At 42.7% G+C, this 24402-nt stretch overlaps 1 protein-coding gene and 1 long non-coding RNA gene across 3 annotated transcripts in view; both read right to left on the bottom strand.

The window, feature by feature from the left end:
* Positions 1–283: 283 nt before the first annotated feature.
* LOC140917960 (uncharacterized) lies at positions 284–8191 on the bottom strand. The gene is made up of 2 exons (XR_012161050.1): positions 7992–8191; positions 284–3581 (listed from the first exon to the last, which is right to left on the bottom strand). It is a non-coding gene; the product is annotated as an uncharacterized lncRNA (long non-coding RNA).
* Positions 8192–8765: 574 nt separating this feature from the next.
* The window catches only part of SLCO3A1 (solute carrier organic anion transporter family member 3A1), a 212497-nt gene continuing 196860 nt past the window's right edge, over positions 8766–24402 (bottom strand). For both annotated transcript variants that reach the window (XM_073304209.1, XM_073304210.1), the window contains 2 exons: positions 23920–23984; positions 8766–18818 (listed from right to left, as the gene is read on the bottom strand). In XM_073304209.1, the coding sequence (XP_073160310.1) occupies positions 18439–18818; positions 23920–23984 (445 nt within the window). In that variant the 3' untranslated portion in view covers positions 8766–18438. The remainder of the gene's footprint in view (positions 18819–23919; positions 23985–24402) is intronic.

Raw genomic sequence — 24402 nt, 5'->3', positions numbered from 1 at the left:
CTCTTCCTACCAGCCTGGATGGAAACCAGTAAACTAGAGACTTCAATGGATTTTTAAAGTTACATAAAGCTGCGTAAACTTTCTTGCTCCTCAACAAGTTGCATAAACTCTGTGGGGGTGTCTCGCCCACCATTATGGTATGTTTGTTAACAAAACCTTCTCACTCGCTCATTAATTTATTTTCCTTGGGGGATACTCTAGTGACAAGGAGGCAGATGGGTTAATTTTTTATCAGGAAGCCAGCAGAGAAATCAGTATTCAAATGAAGACAAAGTCACGTGCGTTGCTCTGAGAAACATTTATTTTTCATGTGTTTTTCCAGGGTGTGATGATATCGCTTTTATTTTTTAACTCATATCAAATCCACTGGGCGGAATGCCCTGCAGTGTAGACTGCATACTGCCCTGGCTAATGCTACACTGCTTCTAGGTATAGAAGAATCTGTCATTTTCAATTAATCTTGTGTAAGTGGACACATTGTAACAGGGAAGTCAATAGGCGGCTTCATTAAATTGAGCTCCGAGAAGTGAAAAACTCATTTTCACTTCTCTCGGGGAGGTTAAGTTGTTAGATGCAAGTACATTGGGTTCTATGAATGTCCTATAGAAACACATGTGCTGTTTAAACTCTTTGGGGAGGTTGTTACCTTTAAAGAGAAATGCCTCAATGAAGCCAGCAGGGGCTTTGTTTTGGGTTTTTTTCCTAGTGTGAAAAATATGGAGAATGAAAATGTTCAGTAGATTCTTAGACTGTTTTCTCCGGAGGTAACTGAAGGACCATTCTGGTACATTCAAGCTTTGTTTGCTCTGAGTTGGAGTGTGAGGAAAGAAGAAGAGGTGAAGGTTGCTCCGGCACTAAACATACCCAAACTGGGTTTTCATTACTTTTTAACCATGGAAAAGGTTTCTTTATTGTTCTGGAGCTCCCACATACCAACCACGGTGACACAAGACTCCAAGAAGCGCTCATGTCACTCCTGGTAATTCAGATCAAGTTCAGCCCATGAACCCAGCTTCCCTGGCAGGTGTGAACAGAGAAGGAGATTTGCTCCAGTAAGGTTTATTTATGAAACCTGAGAACTCCCTTGTTCATCACCCACACATTTTTCCTTTTCACAGATATCCTTAACATTCATTTGAGAAGGCTGCTTTGCTAATGGAATAGTTTTAGTGCAGAGAAAACATATTTATGTAACTGATTTATTCCTTTTCTCTCATGAGTTTTCTATGTCTTTTGGCCCCTTCTGCTCAGAAAATATATTTAGCTTTAGCAGGTTTTATTTCTTCCATCCTTTTAAATGCCCTCTCTCTCATGCACACATTCATGGAGGTGCCTATCAAAAAAACACATGCAAACACAAATACACATGCATTTTGCACACACATGCACCCTCTCACACACCAGCCCCGAAACCTACCAACACACACTAATCTACACACACCCATCCACTGAACACCTGCATGCACACACATTCAAACTCTGCCAACACAGGTACACATCCATATGAACACTCACATATCTAATGCCACTTTGAACCCCCCAACTGGCTGCTATGCAGCTGCCCTAACATCTGGCTTAGAGAGTCCTATTGAAAGCCTGGCCCTGAATTCTATGTGCCTGATTTCCTCGCACATCAGTTTTGCAGCTCCATCAAAATTCAGTGCAGCTACTCCTGCTTGACATCAGTGTCAGTGTAATCAGAATCAGGCCTTGAAAGCTAACAAAGTCCCTTATGAGAACATGCCCACAAACTAACAACATTTAATATGCTGTTCACGTAGAGTTTCATGGTCTGAAGGTATAGTCTGTATATATGGACAGGTGGAATGTGATCCGCAAGGTACCAAATTTTCTTTAGGCCTCACCTTCTGTTGCAAAGTGAGTTCTTGTGGTGGGCAGCTTGTGATTTGCAGTACAATAACCTGTTATGTGTTTCCACATGCACTTTCAGATTCGCTGGCATGTTTACAATAGTGGCAAATTAAACACCTCTTTGTCCAAAAGTTACTGCAACAAAAAGCTCCACTATTCTGTGGCTCCAGGCTTTGCCCAGCCGTCCAGATTTCTTTCAAGTGGCTCTGCTTCAATCCAAAGTCACAGAGAGGTTGTGTGTGTAAATACTGGATGAGTGTTAATTTTGGTGGGGAATTAATACATGAAATGAACGTTGAAGGCATGCTTCAAAAACACAGACCAGCTGGGAAATGGTCTCATGGATTCTACGGGGAATGCATCTCATGTTATTAATCCAATTAGTCATTGGATGCTGCCTCTCCTTCTTAATCATGTTTCTCTGCTAGCGTGCTGCCCACATTTGCAGGGCGTTAAACTAGACCAGACTCAGAGCTTATCTACACAAAAAAGTCAGGTATAGCTAAAGCCGCACAAACTCCTCAGTGTAGATGTAGTCATATTAGTAGTGACAACACCAACGTAGCGTATGCCCCTAAGGGAAGAGGAATAAGCGATACAAGCATAATCGCATATAGACTTGGGCTTGTACAGGTAAAACTAGACAGTAAAAATCACATCCCTAACCAAAATACTTAAATTGGTAAAAAGACCTGTGTAGATCAGGCCTTACTGTTACTGGGGGTTAAGCAAAGGCATGGGGCAGAGATGGAGTGAGCTGTAGCTCACGAAAGCTTATGCTCAAATAAATTTGCTAGTCTCTAAGGTGCCACAAGTCCTCCTTTTCTTAGAGCTAATATAGAATCTCATGGACCCAGCATGCATGCATGCAATGCTCCATGCTGGAGACTTTACTTTCATGTTTCTTGCTTTGTTTCCCTAAATCTTAAATGAAAGCCAGCCAGTCAAAACTGATTAGGCAGCTGGTGTGCTGAAACCACTGCCTATATCATGCCGACCAGTATTTTCTCATTGTATCCTTGAGTTCTTCTGCCTGCCTGTATGCACCTGTTATCTTGTCTTTCACTTAGATTGTTCCTTTCCCAATCTCTTGTTCTGTGTTTGTGTGGCACCGAGCACATTGGGGTATTGGTCTATTCCTGCAGCTACTAGGTACTACAGACAATAAATAATAATCAAATGTGGGCTGGTTGTATCTGTTTTGCTTCTAGTATGTGCAGAAATATAACCCCATACGACTGACGTTTGTGTTTATTGAGCACAATATCTAAGCCTCCTAAGTGGTTGCATTGGCACAATTTTCTCCTGCAGTATAGAAGACAGTCTGTTCATTTGGGGGCAATGGAAAAGGAAGAGTTGAATGGCATCGGGCTGGAGCTGACTTGAGTAGCTTGGTAAGGTAGATCCTAGTGCTCCTTCTGTGTCCCTCCTTATCTGTCTTGGTCCAGTGTAAGGGCAGGTCTACTCTTCCACCGCTGCAGCTTGTGCCACGGTAGTGCTTTAATGACGATGCTTGATGCCGATGGGAGAGAGCTCTCTTGTCAATGCTGGGTTGGTGGGAGAAGCTCTCCCGCCGACATGCACTGTCTATGGTGGTGCTTAGGTCGGTGTAACTTTCGTCGCTCAGGGCTGTGGATTGTTCACACCTCTGAGTGCCATAGTTATGCCGAAGTAATTCTGTAGTGTAGACCAGGGTCGAATATCCTTACCTGACAGAAGAGAAACACCAGTAAAAGCCTGTCTGTCTAGAACACACCTGCTGTTTCAGAGCTGTAGCTGAAAGAGAAACCTTTGAGTTTCCAGTCTGCTGAAAGCACCCACCTGATTTTATTACACTCTATTAACATTCTGATCCAGGATCTCTCCCTAAAGAGCTGGGCGGTAGGTCATGTTAAGAGTGAATGTCAGAGCTATCAATGGGCAGGGTCAGCTGCCTTTAAAGGGATAATTCCTTTCTTATGGTGATGAGACTCCCTTGGATTTACTGTGTGAGAAGATGGCATTATACCACATCACGGTAAGTGCGTACAAAGGCAAAGCTAACCTGGCTGCTGATAGACCTGCATGCTGAAAGTGCCTGATTAGAGTCTGGTTGCAGAATCTTTTATAACAAGCAGGGGTGATGAGTTAACTGTCTGACAAGGCACAAATTCATGCTCGTTCCTGACCTATATTTATTACAATGGATACACATAGGAGGGAGGAGAAACTATGCACAGGAAGCAAACACAATAGGGGCATGAACACAGGCAAAGCAAATTGTTTTTAACATTGGAATGAATATTCCCAGCAAACATGTCATGGTATTTGCCCAGCTCTGCTTCCCTGTAGTAAAGAAACTACATTTTAGGAGGATTGTCAAGTTCTGTGCAGATCCAACAGTTTCTGCTGGGCTAGTTGCTGAATATACATTGCATGTGTTTTGGGGCTATTTCATGTTACTTTTGCACTGGGAGAAAGGGGATCAAATGTGTCATAGAGTCATAGAGTCATAGAATATCAGGGTTGGAAGGGACCTCAGGAGGTCATCTAGTCCAACCCCCTGCTCAAAGCAGGACCAATCCCCCTGAGCCCATGACCCAGACCGTGCAGTCGAGAATCCCCACACATACTCTGGAGTCACTAGGGCACAGTGGTGCCTCTCCCCTCTCCCCAGCTATGTGGCGGTGATGCTGGCAAACCAGGCGCTAGCTCATGCCAAGGTCCCCAAATCTCAAGTGAACACTGACAAATACACAGCTGGAGTCAGGCTGGCTCACCTGTGTGCTAGCATTGTTAAAATAGGCATTCGAATGATAAGAATGCGTTTAGTGCTTAGCCTTTATTAAATACGTGTGAGTTGCTGCCTGCATTAATCTCACTGATCACATTTGAATCCTGTGCTGTAAGGCAATATTTGAGAGGTTGTACTGCCAGCCTTAGGTCTGGTCTACACTGGGGAGCGGGGAATCAATCTAAGTTGCGCACCTTCAGCTACGTGAATAACGTAGCTGAAGTCGACATACTTAGATCTACTGACCACAGTGTCTTCACTGTGGTGAGTCAATGGCTGCCACTCCCCCGTCAACTCTGCCTGCGCCTCTTGCTCTGGTGGGGTAGGAGTTGACGGGAGAGTGCTCGGTGGTCGATTTATCATGTCTAGACTAGACACGATAAATTGACTCCTGCTGGATCGATTGCTGCCCATCAATCCTGCGGGTAATATAGACAAGCCCTTAGTGACTGTGAAAACCATGAGAGCGGAGAGAGACATTAATTAGTGTGGGGGGCTGATCTTCAACAGAAGGAATGTTCTACAGACACCAGACTATTGTGGGAGGTTGCAACTGGAATTTCCCTACGTATCGTCTACAAGAGGACAAAAGACTTTTGTTGTTCTGCTCTCCTTCCTGCGAAGATGAGTCGTGCAACTGGACTCCTCCCACCAACTGAACTAGCAGCTCAGAGCATATGGCAGGAGGGGAATAAAGTCCTGAACAAGGAGGAACTGATTATTTCTATGCTGCTTGGACTGGGAGGGTGGGAAGTATTTTTAGGCATAAGCAAGAGATCCCCAGCTGCTTAGCCTGGGTTAGCCCTGAAGGACATACAGAGCTTGCTTATTAGAGTAGCTTCTATTACCTTTTGAAACTTAAGCTTGTAACTCATTTGTGTATATATGTCAACCTGCTTTAACCTTGTAAATAACTCGTTTCCTTTTCCTATTTAATAAACCTTCATATAGCGTATCATAAGATTGGCTACAAGCAGTGTCTTTGGTGTGAGATCTAAGGTGCAATTGATCTGGAGTAAGTGACTGGTCCTTTGGGAGTGGGGGTAACCTGAATATTGCTGTGATTCTTGGTGCAATGACCATCCATCAAAAAGGCATGTTCACTTGTGGGGTGACATAGATGGAGCACCCAAGGGGAATTGACTGGGACTCTGTTAAGGCTGTTAAAGTGTCTGAGGGGTTTACACTTGATAATTGGCTGGTAAAATCCAAGTATAGGGTTGGCACTCATGCTCTTAAATCAGTGAAGGCAGCATTACAGCGGTCTTGGAGAGAAACTGCAAGGAGGAATCGGCCAGAGGCTCTGGGATGGTAGGAGCAGAAGCAGGCAAAGCAAGGACCTGTGGACATTCAGACAATTTCCTACAGTTTTTACTGGACTTTCTCTGCCCTGACTTCCTTGGCCATTTGCTCCTGCCCTCCCTCTCCCCCTCCCTCATAATCTCTTCACCTTGCTTCACTCCATAGCCCCTCTTCCCCCTTGCCCTATCCTCCTCATCCACTTCTCTTCCATTTTCTTTCCAGTTTGCCGATCCCCTCCTATCTGCCCCCACCCCCTAAAAATCGTGGAACTAACATGCTGTGTGCTGCCATTCCATTGTTCACTCTGCTTGTGTGTTCTACCCCTTCCCCCACCCTGTGTCTGGCCTGTCTATTTCCCTTGGAAGCTCTTTGGGGCAGGGACTTTCTGCTCCTCTTTGTGCAGCTCCTAGCACAATTGGGTCCCATTCTTGGTTGGGCCTTAGGTATTCCTGTGATAAACATGATTAATAATAATAACAACAACAACAAAGCTTGGATCAGGACAAGGAGATTGGGGATGACAGCAAAGACATACATCAAGGAGGGCTAGAAGAGAGGGAGGGAATTAATCTGAACGGGCTATTTACACTGGTAATGTGTCTCATTTGTGGGAGAGGACCTTTCTGATTAAAATGAGTGGCGTAGCACACTCACATACTGCACACAGCTGCTAATTAGGGAGGCCTGAGACCCCAAACATTAATCTTCGAGTCTCAAACCATTAACTTGACCAGGTGTAATGTCTTCCAGGTGACAGAGGTTAATAATCTGCATCCAAAACAAAGCTCTTCAGTAAATACAGTCAGCTAGTTTCAGTGGCAGAGACAGCACCATGCTGGGTCTGGAATGCCCAAAACAGGGGCTTAAAAATCATGGTAAAAGAGAGACACTGCAGTGCTGGACACGCTGCTTTTGGGGTGGGATGTACCACTCAGGGCCGGACCACTTATGGCAACGGAAAGTGGGTAGCGTCTTATGCAAAGAGCTCAAATGCTAGCCCTGGTGTCCAGATCAGATTGCAGTACGGGTAGTTACTAGATCTGGTAAAAATAAAAATAAAAATGCCAATGCTTTCCAAGAAGTGTTTTCGAACAAAACAAAACAAAATTTAATTTCATTCAACATTTCCCCCCCCCCCCCCCGCATTTTCAGGGTTTTTTCGGGGGGTGAATCAATGCCAATAAAAATGTTTTGAGTCAAATTGAATGGAACAGAAACTGAAATATTCTGGCTTTCAGTCTTTGTTGATTTCTTCTATTTACCCTTTTCCTCACCAGCAAAGGGGGGGGGGGGGGAAGGGAGAGAAAACAAATAGAAACAAAACAAAAGCACTGAAAAACAATAATCCCATTGCCGTTGAACTAAAATGAACGTTTCTTATTTGCATCATTTTGTCAAAAATTGGAAAATTTAGATTTTTTTTCACAAAAATAGTCATATAGTTTAAACAGGCATTTTTCATTGAAGAAGAATTGATGCAAAATGTTTGCCCATCCCTAGCAGTTACCATTCACTCTTTCTTGTCAACTGCTGGAAATGGCCCATCTTGATTATCACTACAAAAGGTTTATTTTTCTCTCCTGCTGGTAATAGCTCACCTTAACTGATCACTCTCATTATAGTGTGTACGGTAACACCCATTGTTTCATGTTCTCTGTGTATATAAAATCTTTCTACTGTATTTTCCACTGCATGCATCTGATGAAGTGGGCTGTAGCCCACAAAAGCTTATGCTCAAATAAATTTGTTAGTCTCTAAGGTGCCACAAGTACTCCTGTTTTTTTTGCGGATACAGACTAACACAACTGCTACTCTGAAACCATTCACTCTTTGTCGCTAGTAGATATAAGTATCTCACACCACATCCTGTCCTAGTCTGCGTAGTGTTGCTTGGTTCCATGCCACAGCTCCCGCAGTGTCTAATAACAAGGAAGGAATTACCTAGGTCACTAGACAACAATAAATGGTACAAGTGTGGAGTAACCCTCATGGCTACCTAGACCCATTTAACTTAAGCCCCCAGGGGCAATTGGACCAAACTTACCTTCCTTCCCCTCTCTCGGGAAAGACCCCTTGCTGGAGATGAAAAGAGAAGCACTGCGCGGAAGTTAGAGAAAGAATATCTGAGGGATCCAGTGTGACTCTCCCACGTTGCTTTGCAGGGTTCAGCCCACGTCATCACTTTGATTTGTTTTTAGCATGAGGAAAGACTTTGCTTCTCATTAGGTGAACTGACAGGAATGAAAAGCTGAATAACGGAGACAGTTTAATTAGTTGAGCCAGCAGTCTTGCCCCTCCCATCCAGACCCCTTAAATGTCCATCTCCCACCCCCTGTGAACCTCCTCACTCTCCATCACACTCCAGTAAGCTCTAGCTCGCACTTCCTGCAAACATCCAGTAGGCCCCAGTTCTCTCCCTCCATAAAACCTTCCACTAGAACCCAACTGCCTCCTCCTCCTTTCAATAGGCCCTTGCTACAATCTTCCTTGTGTCCCCCAAATATGCCTCTGCCAAATCCCTGCTAATGACTTTCCAAAAGGCCTCACACCCCTCCTCTTTCCCCATGACCCTTCAAATGGACCACGACTCCCACCCACTTGTACCTCTGGTGTGTGTGTGTGGGGGGGAGGGGCTGCATGTGTGCACATGTGTGTGTGTGAGTGAGAGATGGGTGACTTAGTGGGGTTAACAAAGAAATATCTAAGACCTTAAAAGCCCCATTGCTGGGGTTGGGAGCTCTTTGGCAGAGGTACCCAGACAACCTGGCCAGCCAAGAACCAAATAAAAGGATTGCCAAGGAGATCACCCAGTGAGGCAGAATAAGAATGAAAATAGTGCTTTTAATATAATTTACAGCAAACTTACAGTATACATTTTCACATCACGCATTTCTAAACTGCTCATCTCGAAAATATAGCTGCAAAAATACAGAATGCAGTACTCAAAATATACTGAGTATATGCTCAAATAAATCTCTAAGGTGCCACTAGTACTTCTTTTCTTTTTACTGAGTATGTAGTTTCTTTTTCTTTCTTCTCTCTTTCTTCTCCCCACCCCCAAATCAATCGTACAGTAAAATATTTTCTTTTCCAAACCAGGTTTGGATTTATTTCGGAAGTGCTGCTAAAAAGCCCTCAAAATCAGAAGCAGTCCAGATAGCACATTTCAAAGAATTTTTAAAAGAATCCTTCCACTCTGGCACAATAACAACGGATTAACATGCAGCCCAAGGTGGGGAAAAGTCAGCTCATCAAGGTTCAAGGGAAGGAAGCTGCAGGTCACTTGTGATATGAATTCTTGGAAACAGATGTGGCATCAGCCTATGCAGAGAGGTTCTTGCACACAAAGGCAGGGTGGCATATACAGGGGGCTCTAAGTGGGCAGAGAGAAGAATGTGGAAGGCTTGCATGTTCATAATCAGAGTAACCTCCACTCAGCCATCTTGTATATGCAGCCGGGGGACCTCTGTGGAAGAGTTTCATAGGCACAGGCAAAGCAACCTAGGTGGGATTGTCTTGCATGTTCAACAGGATGACCTACACATGGAAGTGTCTCATGGGCATGGCTAACGCTGTCTGACAGAATCATAAAAATGCAGGGCTGGAAGGAACCTCGAGAGGTCATTACATCCAGCTCCCTGTGCCGAGGCCAGATCAATTAAACCTAGACCATCCCTGATAGGTGATTGTCCAACTTGTTCTTAAAAATTTCCAATGATGGGAATCCCACAACCTCCCTTAGCAGCCTCTTCCAGAGCTTAACCACCCTGATAGTTAGAAAGCTTTTCCTAATATCTAACCTAAATCTCGGTGCAGATTAAGCCCATACCTCCAGTGAACATGGAGAACAATTGATCGCCATCCTCTTAATAACAACCCTCAACATATTAAAAACCTTATCAAGTTATCCCTCACTCTTCTTTTCTCAAGACCAAACATGCCCAGGTTTTTTAACCTTTCCTCAGAGGCCAGGTTTTCCGAACCTTTTATCATTTGTGCTGTTCTCCTCTGGGCTCTCTCCAATTTGTCAACATCTTTCCTAAAGTGTGGCACCAAGAACTGGACACAGTTCTCCAGCGGAGGCCTCGCCAGTGTCAAGTAGAGAAGGACAATTAGCTCCCTGGCTTACATATGACACTCCTGATAATACACCCCCAAATGATTTTAGCCATTTTTAGCTAATAGAAGATCTCATGCACTTGGGGATGTCACCCAAGGAGGGTCTTATACCCAAGAGCAGTGACATCAAACTTTTGCCAGTGAAGACTTGAACTTTCTAAGAATGGGGGAAAAAATTAAAACAAGATTCCATCAGGATTTGGAAGTTCTCTAGAAGGGCAAACATAATGCTGACTGGGGCAGGTGGTAGGTCTTCTGCATCTTGACACACTGGCACTTTGTTCCCTCTAGTTTCACGGAGCAAAAGATAAGGAGGAGAGAATGGAGGCAGGGAATAAAAGTCTCTAAAGTTCCCATTTGCTTAAAAGCCTGCAATGTTTTCTAGAGCCCCGGAGGGATTAGCTGGCTGAGTCGGATCAGGGAAGCTTGTTTCCCAACCCACTCTGATCTTAACACTCCCAGTCTATTCAGTGGGAACTACAGCTGAAAGATCTCAGGGGATGAGGAAAGTAATAAAGTCACACTGGCATGGCAAACTTTCCTCACCATTAACACCCTACATAAAGAAAACAATGAAAGAGAAATCAGATCCTCAGTAATGTTGCTTTTCCCACCATCATGAATGAGATTGACCAGTTCAGGCTGGGAAATACTGGTTGTTCTACTCACTGCCCACTTTAACTAAAGAGCTGCTCTTTCTTGTATAAATCGCCTGCCTCGTTGAGGTTCTGATGGTGCTCATGTATCGTACATACGGCAAAGCAATGCTGTATATAGGCAGTGTTTTCCCATTGAATGCCTTTGCCACATTTCTAGTTTACACAGTCACAAACATTCCCAAGTCTGGAATGGTTTTTAAGCCCATATAGCAGAAGACGAAATATTGTTGTTGTGGGGTGCATCACAACTCTAATGAATACCACATTTATGATACTTTATTTACATGGTAATCACGTATAATACAATGCAAAACAACACAGCATTCCATTTCAACGGTAGGCACTATGGGTTTAAAAAGGTCACAATTCTTCTCCCCCACCCAGTTGGGCATTGCACCAAAGAGAAACAAGAGATCACTTTTGCTTGAAAATACTATCTTGTCCCAGGGCCACTGGACTTCCCTGCTGAGCTCTGATCTAGGACAGATGCTTTCCAGGTGTGGATGATGGGAACTGCTTTCATGCACTAAGGAATAAGATGCAATGGCTAGAACTCTTCAGCAAGTGGAAATGTCAGGGAGCCACCAGGTGCCTTAGAGCATTCAGGTCTGGCAGAAAGCATCAGAGACTGTGGGAGAAGGGTTGCATCTTTATTCGAGTGTGTGTTAGCAAGAGACATGAGGACCCCAAAAGACAACACTGAGATGAGGGTTGACAACAGTAAATGCCTCAATGTTTGTGAGAGACTATTCTGTAGGAAGGATAAGCATTTTGAAGGGTAAAAAAGTATGGGGCAGAGAACAGATACCTCTTTGTTGTCCTGACGATTGACAACCTGGTTAGGTAGGTGGACTATGTTAGGCCTTTCACAACGCTGACTTCTACGATTCTGTTGGGCTATTGTGCCTGATATTATAGCTGTACAAACAATGCAAACAAATTTCCACAAATACTTAACTTTTGGTACCTGTTTGCTTTGCCAGTGATCATGTTTGTTTTGTGGTTGCTCTCTGGGATTATTCTAATGAAGGGACTAACTGGCAGAAATGTTCTCAGAAGCAGAAAAATTTAAGCAGCTATTCATGTACCTGAACAGTGAATTTTTAGAGTCAGATCCTCAGCTGGAATTAATTGACCTAATTTCTGTAGAGCTATGCTGATTTACACCAGCGAAGGATCTGACCCTGGACTCCTAATCATGAATAGAGGCACCAAAAACCCGATTCTAAAATTACATCCATCTGGTTTGGAAATAGAAACATCCCGCCTGACTTACATGTCCAATTAAAATTAACCAACCCAGGCCAAGTATCAAATATTCTTAATAAGTGGTTCACAATCAATCTACAGGTGAAGGGTTATACGCAGAAATTTTGGGCAAATAAATTAGAGAAATTTTAAAACTATTCACTGACAATTCACAAAGGGGGGCGGAAATGGAAATTCAGCTAATAAATTATTTGTCCACTCTTCCTGATGTGTTTCTTATTGCTTATTGCCAGTGGTGACACCCACTTCATGGAGAATCGCTCTAAAAATTATTGCACTTGAAATTATTGGCATATAACTGGTATTTTCCTTTTTTATTGGGACTCCTCACATCAGACTGTGACTGTCTGCTCCAGCCCACTTGACAATTGGCAGCTTTTGTTCATAATTTTCTCTCTTTTCTTTTTAATCACAAGGATAACATATTTTCACTCATTCCAAGGAAAAGAACATGACTAATTTGCTCATAATTACCCAGAGCCTGCCCTTGCCCCATTGAATTCAGGGAACAAGATCAGAGCCAAAGATTTTACTAGGCAACACTAGTTAAAAGAAAAATACCCAATATCTAAAAACTGTCTAGAGAGTATGTTCTTGTGAAGCAATTGAATTAAGACTTGCATTTCCTGGAAAAGTCAGTGGAATGATGGAAAAATGTCATTTACACCTTATAAGGAATGACAGATTTAATATGTAAAAGCAAGAAAAAATGGGTCATGTTTTTAGTGTAGCTGATGGGCCGAAACTAAATGAGATGTTCTGGTCTCTCAGGCCAATGCAAATGACAGTGTTAATATCTTTGAATAGAGATTATTGGCTTGATAGGACTAAATTGCATTATTTGCATTTGCATTATTAAGTGGGGGGAGGAGGAAGGCACCATCTAGCTAAAGGAACTTTAACAGTCTTTTGCAAAATTACTGGTGTGAAATTCAGGCTGGTGAAAGAGCCCAGTGGACAGCCTGTAAGAGATGCCTAAAGGCGGAGGCTTTGAAATATGGCTAAAATCCAAATCTTATTGAATGCTAGCTGAAGTTGGGTGCCTAATTCTCTTAGGGACCTTTAAAAACCCAGCCACAATGCCCCCTCATTGTCATTTCTTCCCTTCTAGAGTCCGTCTGATCCATCATAAGATCACACCAAGCTTGGCTTATACTAATCACTAGAACAATCACTGGCTCATGCTCATTTACAAGAAGTGTATTTTAGCCATCTCTAAGCAAGGATATACTGCAGGGGACTGAAACTGCCAAGTCACAGCGAACTGAGAGTGCCACAACCTTCCAGGATTGGAACCCCGGCTCAGTGGGATCATAGAATATCAGGGTTGGAAGGGACCTCAGGAGGTCATCTAGTCCAACCCCCAGTTCAAAGCAGGACCAATCCCCAATTTTTGCCCCATATCCCTAAACGGCCCCCTCAAGGATTGAACTCACAACCCTGGGTTTAGCAGGCCAAAGCTCAAACCACTGAGCTATCCCTCCCCCCATGGTGAGTCATGAGAGGAGTAGGTAACACGGGAACAAGTGAACTTTGCTTTAGACAAGGAGAAGAGCGCAGGGGCCTTTGCCTGTTCTCTCTCGCTCTCTGCAAGGTCAAAGCAGCTCAGAATCACAACCTTTATTACTTATACTTAGGACGTGTTTTTCCAGGGCCCCAGGCACAAAGAAATGGTGTGAAGTTTGCACACATTAATCACATCTAGTGAGCAAGAATGTGCGAGTGATTTGGAAGCCTTATATCTATAAAGATGGCTCATGTGACACTAGGGAGGGATACATATGGATAACTGGCTTTAAAGGCAGAATGGGAATTTGTTTGGAAACCTCTCTGAACAAAGAACAAAAAAAATGTTTCAGTCCTATGACGTATTTGCCTAAGAGCTTTTAACACCAATTTTCCCCACTCCCTCTGACAAAAAACAAAACAAACAACGCACCTAGCTCATCTGAATCACAGGGGAAGTGCTGAGCCCAACATGTCCAGCTGTGAGAAATATTCTCGAACAGCAGCAGCAACAGACTCTGCCTCCTGGTAAAGTTTCACAACTCACAGTGTTGGTAGCCTTGAGAAAAGGAGTACTTGTGGCACTCCTTTTCTTTTTGCGAATACAGACTAACACGGCTGTTACTCTGAAAGGTAGCCTTGAGGTTGCCTCTGGGTCTGTTGTGGAGTGAGACTGCTGATTGCTAAACTGAGTCTGCTTTCCCTCCCAAGACACGGTGCACCCTGGGAGAAAGCACAACTGGCTGATGCAGAAAGGTGTGGGTACGATGCACAGCCCTTAGCATCCCTTTAGTTAATGAAAAATAATTGGGGATCACATATTGCATTTTGAAGGGAGAATATAAAGATAGTCTAAAGATTTTCTTAAAAGATTCTTTTTACATGCCCTAACTATTGGGAAATTCTTAAACCCCTCTTCAGATGTCTTCTGCTCACCCCATCATTTCATTTGTAAGCATTGCTAGTTCAACTCCATGGGAGTGAATTCCTCCCCTCTCCCATAAGGCTCATATCCTTCTCAGACAGGATAATGGTAGCATGAGAGCTGAGATTTGATGCCTCGAATGTATGGGCTCTCCAGAGCGTGGTGTAGGACCCTCCTATTGAACAGGGGGAAGTGGGTGGGTTTGGCTTGGTAATTCAAGTGATCTTAAAATTCTCGTCATGTCATCGTGCAACCAAAACGCTGGGGAAGGCCGGAAATTTGAATGGAAAGATGTCTCCTCCTCCCGACAATGCTCTTTGCTCTGGTGAGATGCACAAAAGGGTGGGATAGGAACTTTGAGAGATGATTTCCACAAGTATAAAGGGATGGTCTCAAAATGCACCAAGTCATTTAAAGAGCCCAATGTGCAAAGTACCAATGGCCTGATTCTGCTCTCACTTGTGCCACTTTCACACTGGGATCCCCCCTACACTAATTTCATTGGAGCCACTCCTGATTTACATCTGTGAGAGTGAGAAGAGAACCAGGCTCCAAATGGTATGCTGCATTTCCCAAAATATCTCCTTAGAAGGCTGTCACCAGGCAGCAAGCACAGGGTTTGGGGGCATTGTTGATTCTGAGATAGGCTCAACAAAAAACCTGAATCCAAAGGCTCTGAGCCTGGGGGAAGTAGGATCTGAGCTTCAGAACTTGGGGCTTGCCTCTACTTTCTCCTCTCAGGAAGAGAATCTTTCCAATTCCATCTCCTGCATGGTTAAGTTATTCTTGAAAAAGGAATTGAAGTGCCCCCTAAAGCAATGTGGCACCCATTTTTGGGGTGTAGGAGGCGGAGTTGAGATTATTCACCCCTGACTGTACAATTAAAAGTAGGGAACATGCAAAACTTTGAAATGAGCAAAGCAAAGAAACAGCTGGGGCACTCCGAGTATTTGGTTTCAAGTTTTGTTTTACATGCATGGATACACCTCTTTCCCCTGTGACAGCACCAAAACTCTATGATTAAAGCCCTTGATGATACTGGGATCTGACGCTTCCTAAAAAAGAGCATTTCAAAAGCAATGTTATCAAAAGAAAGAAACAGAAAATCACAATTTCACAAGATACAAAATAATTAGGTACAAAAGTATAAAACAACCCAGCTCAGGCTGAGCTTCCCATACACAACCAAGACATCAGATTAAGATAAAAAAAAAGGAAAAATAAAAAAATCCCCCAAACAAACAAGTGAAGTGACAGTACATGCCCTGCAATCTTGTTTCCCGTAACACTGGTAAGATGGGCTTTTGATTGTACATTCAATTACTGGCAAACCATAGCTCTAGAACGCCTTTCAGTTTGTTTTGCGTCATGCCAGCATATTATTCTCATTCACCCTGGATTTTGAGAGAAAAAGAATCCAAACCGCAAAAGGGGTTATAGATTTTCAAGAAATCAGGCATTGAGACATGTTGTTTGTGACGCGCGCGTGTGTTTAGTATAAAACGATGAGTTAGCGTCTGAAAAAGGCAGCATTCTATAAGCAATACATTTTCAAAATAAGGAAAACTGTACAGAAAGATTTCAAAGGCTTATAATTGACAATTATACATATTTTATGAGACAGTTATGCAACCTGTCCCTTTGTTTAATTCATTGGCTTATGGATGCAGTATCTCTATTTTAGCAGACAGGATATAATAAACTGATCTAAATATCATTTACCACCCAATAGATACAAATGGTACTGCATAATGCTCCTTTCTCCCCTCCCACTCCTCTCTTTATCAAATGATTCTGAACAAGGCTCCAAGCCAAGAATAAAAACATATATAGTTACAATATTGGTTGAGTATTTGGCACAGTGCAGCTTATTTGATATACTGGGTTCTTTGCCCTTTTTGTTGCTGAACATTTAATGCAGTGCATAAATTACAAAACACGCCAGTAAAGTAAAGTAAAGTAAGTCAGCTGGAAATTGTCTTATGCTGCCAGCTTTTAATTGTCTCAGTTAGAGCAAGGTCTGCTAAAATGGTACTGAACACGAGTGGCAAGGTAACTTCACTGTTCCATTCTGAGGATTTTGGTGTGTCCATTGCCAGCAATGAACATGACTCTGGGAAGCTCACCCACTCCTGGGATACATGGGAGTTACATCCTGTGTTTAGTCTGACATGATGGGTTATGTTTCTAAATGTTTGCAGGTTCACAACCGCTTTAAAAGACCAACCAAAAAAACCAGGATTTTGAATTAATAATGCTAACCCTTAAAATGCTACTGACATTTACTCCATTGGAAACATGGCTGGTTTCAATTATGGTTGGAGAAAATTCATTACACACAGCCACTTTTTATTGCTTAACAGTAGGAATGTCCTGGAAAAAGATCATATAGGAAAAGTCCGATCCAATGCCCACCGAAGTCTACAGAAAGACTCCCCTTGATTTCAAAGGGCATTGGACAAGACTCTAATTCAAGAGATCATGCCAGTTCTTTCCGAGGATCCATGGGGGCATTTCCTATAGAATCTGGGTGTGATTTTCAAAAGTGCTCAGTATTGCCCTAACTCTGGTCCAAGTGAGTAATGGTCAATATTTGGGTGCTTTTGAAAATTCTGCCCCTTTATGGGAGCCCTGAATGCAACTCTAAGGGCAACATTTGGCCCTTAGTAAGTCAGATCCTGCACTGTTTCCTCACTTGAGTGGTCTCCTTGAAATTAATGGGACTACTCATGTGAATAGAAATTGTCTAAGTATGGATTGAAGGACAGAGCTCAGTATTCTCTCTCTCTCTCACACACACACACACACACACAATAATTTTAAGGAACACTCCCATCTGACCTTTGACTGCAAATAATATATATTTAAAAACTGGAGAGTACATAAACAAAGGGTCTCTCCATCTATGTATTCACAGAGCCATATGTCATATGAAGAAATAATCTGTAAATTATTATAGTATACTAGAATTCTCCAACTGATAATTATTTTCATAGAGACACAGAGCATTCACTCTCTCTTTTAATTTCTTTTTAATAATGCATGTCCTCATTGGTTTGACAGTGCATCAGAAAGAAGGCATACAGATTAAAAAAAATGCAATGGATTAGCTGAATCCCTGGCATGATGTTGTGGCATATTGAAAAGAAACCAGAAAAAAAATGCAATTGGTATAATAAGTTCCTCCTATCGAACACGGTCAGTGATTTAAGGGTTAATATAAATTTGAAAGTAGTTAAAAAAAATCTTAAAAGGATTATACAGACAAATGTTTGGAATTTTTTAAAAAATGACAGAACATTTGGCAAGTGTAAGCAAATGACTTGAACTTTACTGGGTTTTAAAGATCTGAGCACAGCCATTCACAGAGAACCGAAATCTGAGGTCTGCTGGAAGGACAGTGGAGCCTTTTGACCATCAATGTGTGCTGGCTAGAAGGTATACGGGCGCATTCAAAGTATCTATCATGGAATCATGGCTGGTGACAGAGTGTAAGTAGTTTAATAACTCCAGCACTCTTCCCTCTCTGACATCACTGAGAGAGTGCATTGGACTTCAACAGCACCCAGACTGGCTAACCCTTTAGCCCATATTGCAGAGATGACAGGGCCACACAGATCCCTAATGGCATGCAGAGTCACTAACGCTTATTCTGGAATTGCTGTTATTTGCTTGTTTCTTCTCACCAGGTGCCCAAGAATGTCCATCTGATGAGGTCTCCGACAAAACCCTGGGTTTGCAGCTCCCAATGCCCTTGCAGGTGATTCTATCCTGGAAGATTGTACCATCATCAAAGGGGCTGGTACCCAACAGAAGTGGTTTCGTGTTCTCTCCAGCACTCCGGCAGGATTTCAAAAATGATCCCATTAAAAGATTTTGTTATTCTGAATCCTTGGCTCTGATTTTTGAGAAAAGGACAAAAGTTTCCTGTTTTTTAAATTTTATTCTCTCTCTCTCTTTTAATTAAAAAGGACCCATATATTATTAATATAGAGTTCATCCATCCTTAGTCACTATAAAACAGACTCCATGTTTTCACACCATTCGTGATCTTCAAGGTTATAGATAAATTTTGTCCTCTGTGACTGGTTTTGGGGCACAGAGTCCCGCCCCAGATTGTCTAGAGTGAGAGTAGAGGCAAAGAATTCACTAGTGCTCAGCCCACCTTCATGGTTCTTGATGTATCTTTTATAGTTTTTCCTCAAGCACTGCCAGGTGGTTGTGTATAAGATGAATGCGAAAGATTTCAGAGCTATAGCAATGCTAACATACAGGTATCTATAGACGACATTGTCATATAATACGCAGGCTCCTTGCTCGCCGCAAAACGTGCTCCAGAACAGACAGGTTGAGTCAATTCCAGCCCCAAAGATCAAGGGTGGCGGGATAAAACCTGTCAAAATAAAAGAGACATGCTGTAGTGACCCTTGGGGTAAAGGGACAGGACTCAGCCATAGTGAGTGCAAAGGGGATTTTTAATTAAGGCTGGTGGATGCCGACAAATCTTGTGGTTCTCTCAGGATCTCTAATTCCAAGGCAAACTAAACATATCTGGTGGGGACTGTCACCCCACGTGATCCCCTGAAGAACTGGCCGGGGTTCAACAGTTATGGAGGGGATCACTCACTATCCCACAAACACCACAACTCAGTTTTAAGTCGTTTGTCCTTACACTTCTGATTTGCTGTTTGAACATAGCCTATTAAGGCTGGTCACAGAGTTTCATAAAGAAGCAGAGAGGGGCCTAAGCTATGAAACTTGGCTCTGGATGGTTCATGGTGTTCACATCCAGGGTTTTCCTGAAGTCCACTACAAAGTCTGAAATTAGCTGTGGAGTTCAGATCCAGATCTGAACTTTCCCCAAGTTTGGGGGCGTCCAGATTTAGGATCTAAGGAAGAGGGAGAATGATCTCTAATAAGTGCAGGGGAATGAACCTGAAAGAAAGTGATTCTGTCATTATCCCACAAAGTGAAATACCACAGCAGAACTCTCTCCTTGAATCACTGCAGTTAAGGGCAAATCAGCATTTCTCAGCTGAACTCTGCTGCGAGTGGTTCACAACAGGGCCATGACCTTAAAGCAATGCTCAAAGTCTCATTAAACTCACTCAGCAATACAATCTTTGGGTTCCCCTTTCTGCTTGGATACTGCAGGGGTCTTCAGTCTTACATAATCAAATACATAAATGTCTTTCATTCTGACAAGATCCACAAGTGCTTTACAGACAGTGGGCACCGAAAGAGGAGATTTAAATCCCACCTTTGAGCACATAAATTGGCATTTGTGCACACCTTAACAATCAAAAGAAAGTTCTGGAAGCTTTATGTAGTAGGAATCATTTCACTCACCTCTAAGATATTTTTGGGTAGTGGAAAACAACATTGATTTAAAACTGATTACTAACATCACTGCTAGGGTTTAGGACAGGAAGTGAAGAAGAATATAGTCTCCAAGAAAACAACAGAGCCAATTTTAGGTTGGCAGAACATAATTTCTCCTTCTGGAATTTGGCCAACACCCCATTTCCAGATACTGAGGTGACTGGAGCTCTAGAAATACGAATGTAGACAGAGAGACATATGGGTTGCACTATCTGGCAGAGGGCTGATGAATTAAGGATCAAGCTTCACCATTAACTCTGGATTTCTTGGCATAAATGAGACACCATTCCTTAGCTTGACATGAATGCCATTTCTTTGCTGTATGACAATATATGGCAGGAATACAAATACGTTGTTTGCCTTCTCCTTTGCCTCTGGGATGTGAAACCTCTTTATTTCACTCTGTTAATGACTAGAACTCTGCAGATTTTTGTTTGATCTTTCACATTGGCTAATAAATGCAGAAGTTATCAGGCTATGTCAGCTTTCAGTACTTCCTTTAATCAGTTATTAACACCAGGGATATAAACCAGTAAATAAAAACAGATAACTGGCCAACAAAAGGATATTCCCTTCAACTGTAAAGTGTGGTAATGCCCTGAGAAATGACACTGCACCTCTTGCTATTTGTTTTCTTAACGCTTTCCAGATCAAGCTGGGCTGGTTTGCAAGTTAAAAGGTGATTTTCTTTTTAAATGAGTGTGGACAACCACAAACTCAACCTCGGATCTGAAAATTCAGCTCCAGAACCAAGCTAACAGATGGTGTTGATGATACACAAGGCAGAATGGAATCTAATTTACTCTCCCAGCGCTGAACTGGCTCTAGAGTGCCATAATAAGAGTAAAAACTAGATGTTGGCATGAACAAAACGCCCTGGGATCCTTAAGCTCTTGGGACCTGTTTCATTGTCCCCAAGAGCCAAACCTGAGCTGCATAGGAGCTGTGAATAAACTGAGGTCTTTAGGGAAAACAGCTGTGAAAAACTTTCAACCCAAGCAACCAGTTTGCGTTGAAGACCTTTTTGAGTGCTATCTCCACAAGGACAAGGGCTAGAGACTTCCAACAAGTGAGACTAGACTTGACATGTAGAGTGCTTTGGAATTAAGGGAGGTCTATGGCCTCCAAAGCCTGGCTCGATGGACATGCCTTGCACTTTCAGTGTGTCACACTGAGTGATGCTAGGAGGCTGGATTTAAAACAAAACTATCAGAAACTCCATTGGTAGCCAGATATTGCACTTGAGCTGCATGTTTTGGGGACAAACTGCAAACACCATCTGGAAAGGGGAATGTCCAGGATCTTATTGTCATGCATAAATCTATTTGCCATTTCAGTCGTGCATAGTTAATGCTGACAGTTGCCAATGCAATCAGGATGGAATTACCAGACATGTTTGACTTGTGCCATTTGCAAAAGTTTTTTCACCTTTAGATAAGCCTGAGATGCAAAGTTCCAATCCAGATCTGAACTTCCCCAGCTACTAGGAGTGGGGTATTTAGGTATGCACTTTCAACTCAGGTCCTTTCAATGACAGCATATATGAAGAAGTGAGATGGTATTTGGAAAAGAATCTCCATATCAGAGCCTCTTATACAGTAGCTGAAGCTTTCAATACCATGGGGGCTCCACCGGAACTGTTTTAGTTTCTTTTCTAAGAACCCACAGTAACACTTTCATACCAAGACATTAATATGCTGCTCTATCATATCAGAATTCCTATGGAATAAGATAATACATCTGGCAGGATATCAGGAGACTTCAGTCATGTTTCATGTTATTACAGTGAATATTAAAGAGATTCAATCATGCTCTACTTCTTATTGCAAAGTGTTGAACAAATTGCTGCTATATACATTTTAGAGCAGAAACTGCAGAGCTGTTTAAAGAAGCATCCTCTGCCTTACTAAAATCTATTAACTCAGATTGCACCTCTGGGTCTCGTACCTCAGATATTTAATACTCTCCTTTGGTTCAAGAAGAAGCTATTATTAGTCCCCTTTTAAGTCTAAGCTGAAAGGTGAACTGAAAAAGCTTTTAAAATCAACCTACCCAGAAAACCTCAAATTATTAAGGGCGCGTTTTGGATATCTTCACTCACATTGAATAATACCTTATCCTCGTGTAGTCCCCCATAGCTGGGCTGATATCCTCCTGGCTGTATTATCGTATTCCACAGGGATTCTGCTGCGATAGGGCAGCATGTGTTTTGCTACAAAAAAGAGTTACTGCAGTGTCCCGGGGACTAATGGAAGAGTAAGGTGCTTCTTATCCCAAGTACTGGTGGCAGAAAATAGCCCTCACAGAATCATACATGCAGACTTCTCAAACAACAACAATAATAAGCTACAATACAATAATACAAAATTAGTAACTACCATCGCAAATACATTTACATTTGGAATGTAAAATCAAAATCCCTCCCTTGCTTAACTGCCAGGTCCTGCGTTTGGGATTCTGCATTCAACCTGCAAGAGCTGAGAACAGGACAAGAACCTAAAACAGTATGGACAGCAAAAGGAAACACCGTGCATTAAGGGACTGACCCAAAGTCAACCAGAAGACTCCCAGTGATTTCCCTGGGCTTTGGATCAGCCACCAAAGTCTTGTGGTGTTTTCTTCTTTTCTGAGCACTGAGCAAAGCGTTTAGCTTTTGGTGAGGGAGTGCATTTCAGACCTTTGACCAGTGCTGAAAGATTCCCATTGACTTCAGTGGAAGCTGGATTGGGCCTTTATGCTCATGCATCTCACTGGCTCCTGGAGAAAAACTTGGCACCAGAATTCTGATGCAAAATAAGGACCTTACACTCAGAGACCATTCAGTGGGATACATGGGACTGTGGGGTTTTAAGCCCCTCTCTATGAAAGAAAAAAGGCTGCCCTAGTGAAGGCCAATGAAGGGATAGCTCAGTAGTTTGAGCTTTGGCCTGCTAAACCCAGGGTTGTGAGTTCAATCCTTGAGAGGGCCATTTAGGGATCTGGGGCAAAAATTGGGGGTTGGTCCTGCTTTGAGCAGGGGGTTGGACTAGATGACCTCCTGAGGTCCCTTCCAACCCTGATATTCTATGATTCCAAACTGCACAAGTAAATAATCGCCTAGTAGAGAAGAAACGAGTAGCCAAATCCTGAAGGACTTCATTGGAATAGTGGCACTTCCGTCTATACCACACTGTCATAGTATGGGGTAAAATCCTTCTACTACAACCACACAGTAGATGGATCTATGCTACAAAAAACTAACATTGAGCTAGATTCTGACATATCTACTCATATTGAATTGCACCTTGCTCAGTGAAATCACTGGGAGCACTCATAGAATAAGGGACTATTCCACTCCTACTGGGTGAGAGTGAAGTCTGGCCCACTGAATCAGCAGAAACCCACGAGTAGAATACCAACAGAACACATCAGTGAGACCGACCCCAGAGCAATGCATCAGACAGAATGAGGTCCAAAGTTCTGAGAAACAGGGTCTGTGCCTTTAAGCCCACTCCCCCACAGTCATCCCGTTACAAGGGAAAAGACAATTACAGATAACGTTTTCTCTTTTATTCAGGCATGAAGAGACATACATTGATCCAACGGTTTGACCAAATGTATTTTAATGGGAGATTAAACCCGGCAACAGCATTCAGATAAAGCCTGTTTTTTTTTTCCTTTTGTTTTCCTCCCACAGAGACCAGGAGGACTCAGCTGCCACCCAATGGAATAACAAAGCTCCTATCCTCAAAGTGGTGTGAAATTGTTTATCCCTGTAAGTCAGCAGCACAGTAAAGAAGTAATTTCACAAGCAGCTGACATGTTAATAATGACTGTGGAGAATTAACTAGCTGGGAGGGAGGCTATCTCACTCAACACCACGATTTCCAACATGAGCGTGATTGAAATGGCAGGAGAGCCATGTGCCATGACCCTTGGAGGCCTTTCCATCCGCACTGCAGAGAAAGGATTTGGATCTCCTCGCTTCAGACCCCAATGATAAATGACAGCATAGGACAGGCGTTCAACATCCAAAGAGGGGGAATCAATGGGCACTCACACCTTGACGCACATATAAATATTTAGTTACTTTTTAGGGTGTGGGGGAAGAAAGAAGAAATCACTGCACGTACCTAGCAAACGGAGCAGCAGGAAAAGCACACCCAAAGCATAAGACTTAAGTTCAGGGCTCACTGTTCTGTACAGAGGAGAAAGGGAGAGAGGAAAATTGATTGTTACCATACTGCTTTCATTAACAAACCCCGTCGCTGTGCTTTGCTGTCAATCAGGACGCCACTGTCACCTCTTCAGAAAATCATTAACAGGCTTCTTCTCTTTTTCTTCCCCCTTGGTCCATCTGCCTGAAGCCTGAAAAATAACTGCAACTGCAGCCGCATGATGGGTTCTGGAATTTAGCTGCGTTGTTAATAATGGGAACTAATCTTGTCATTGGAAGGGAAAAAAATGCAAATCCATCCCAGTAAATTATCATTGATAGAATCCCTGTATTATCTTTCAGGCCCTGGCTGCTTTGAATCAGTAGGTTATAAACCAACAAAATCGTTTTTATTATAACTTAATTGCGTGTGAGATGGGGTGGAGGGAATGTGAGTGAA

The sequence above is a fragment of the Lepidochelys kempii genome, chromosome 10, assembly GCF_965140265.1.
Source record: "Lepidochelys kempii isolate rLepKem1 chromosome 10, rLepKem1.hap2, whole genome shotgun sequence".
NCBI classification, from domain to species: domain Eukaryota; kingdom Metazoa; phylum Chordata; order Testudines; family Cheloniidae; genus Lepidochelys; species Lepidochelys kempii.
Note: the sequence above shows the minus strand (reverse complement) of the source record. Positions and strands in the feature narration are given on the sequence as shown.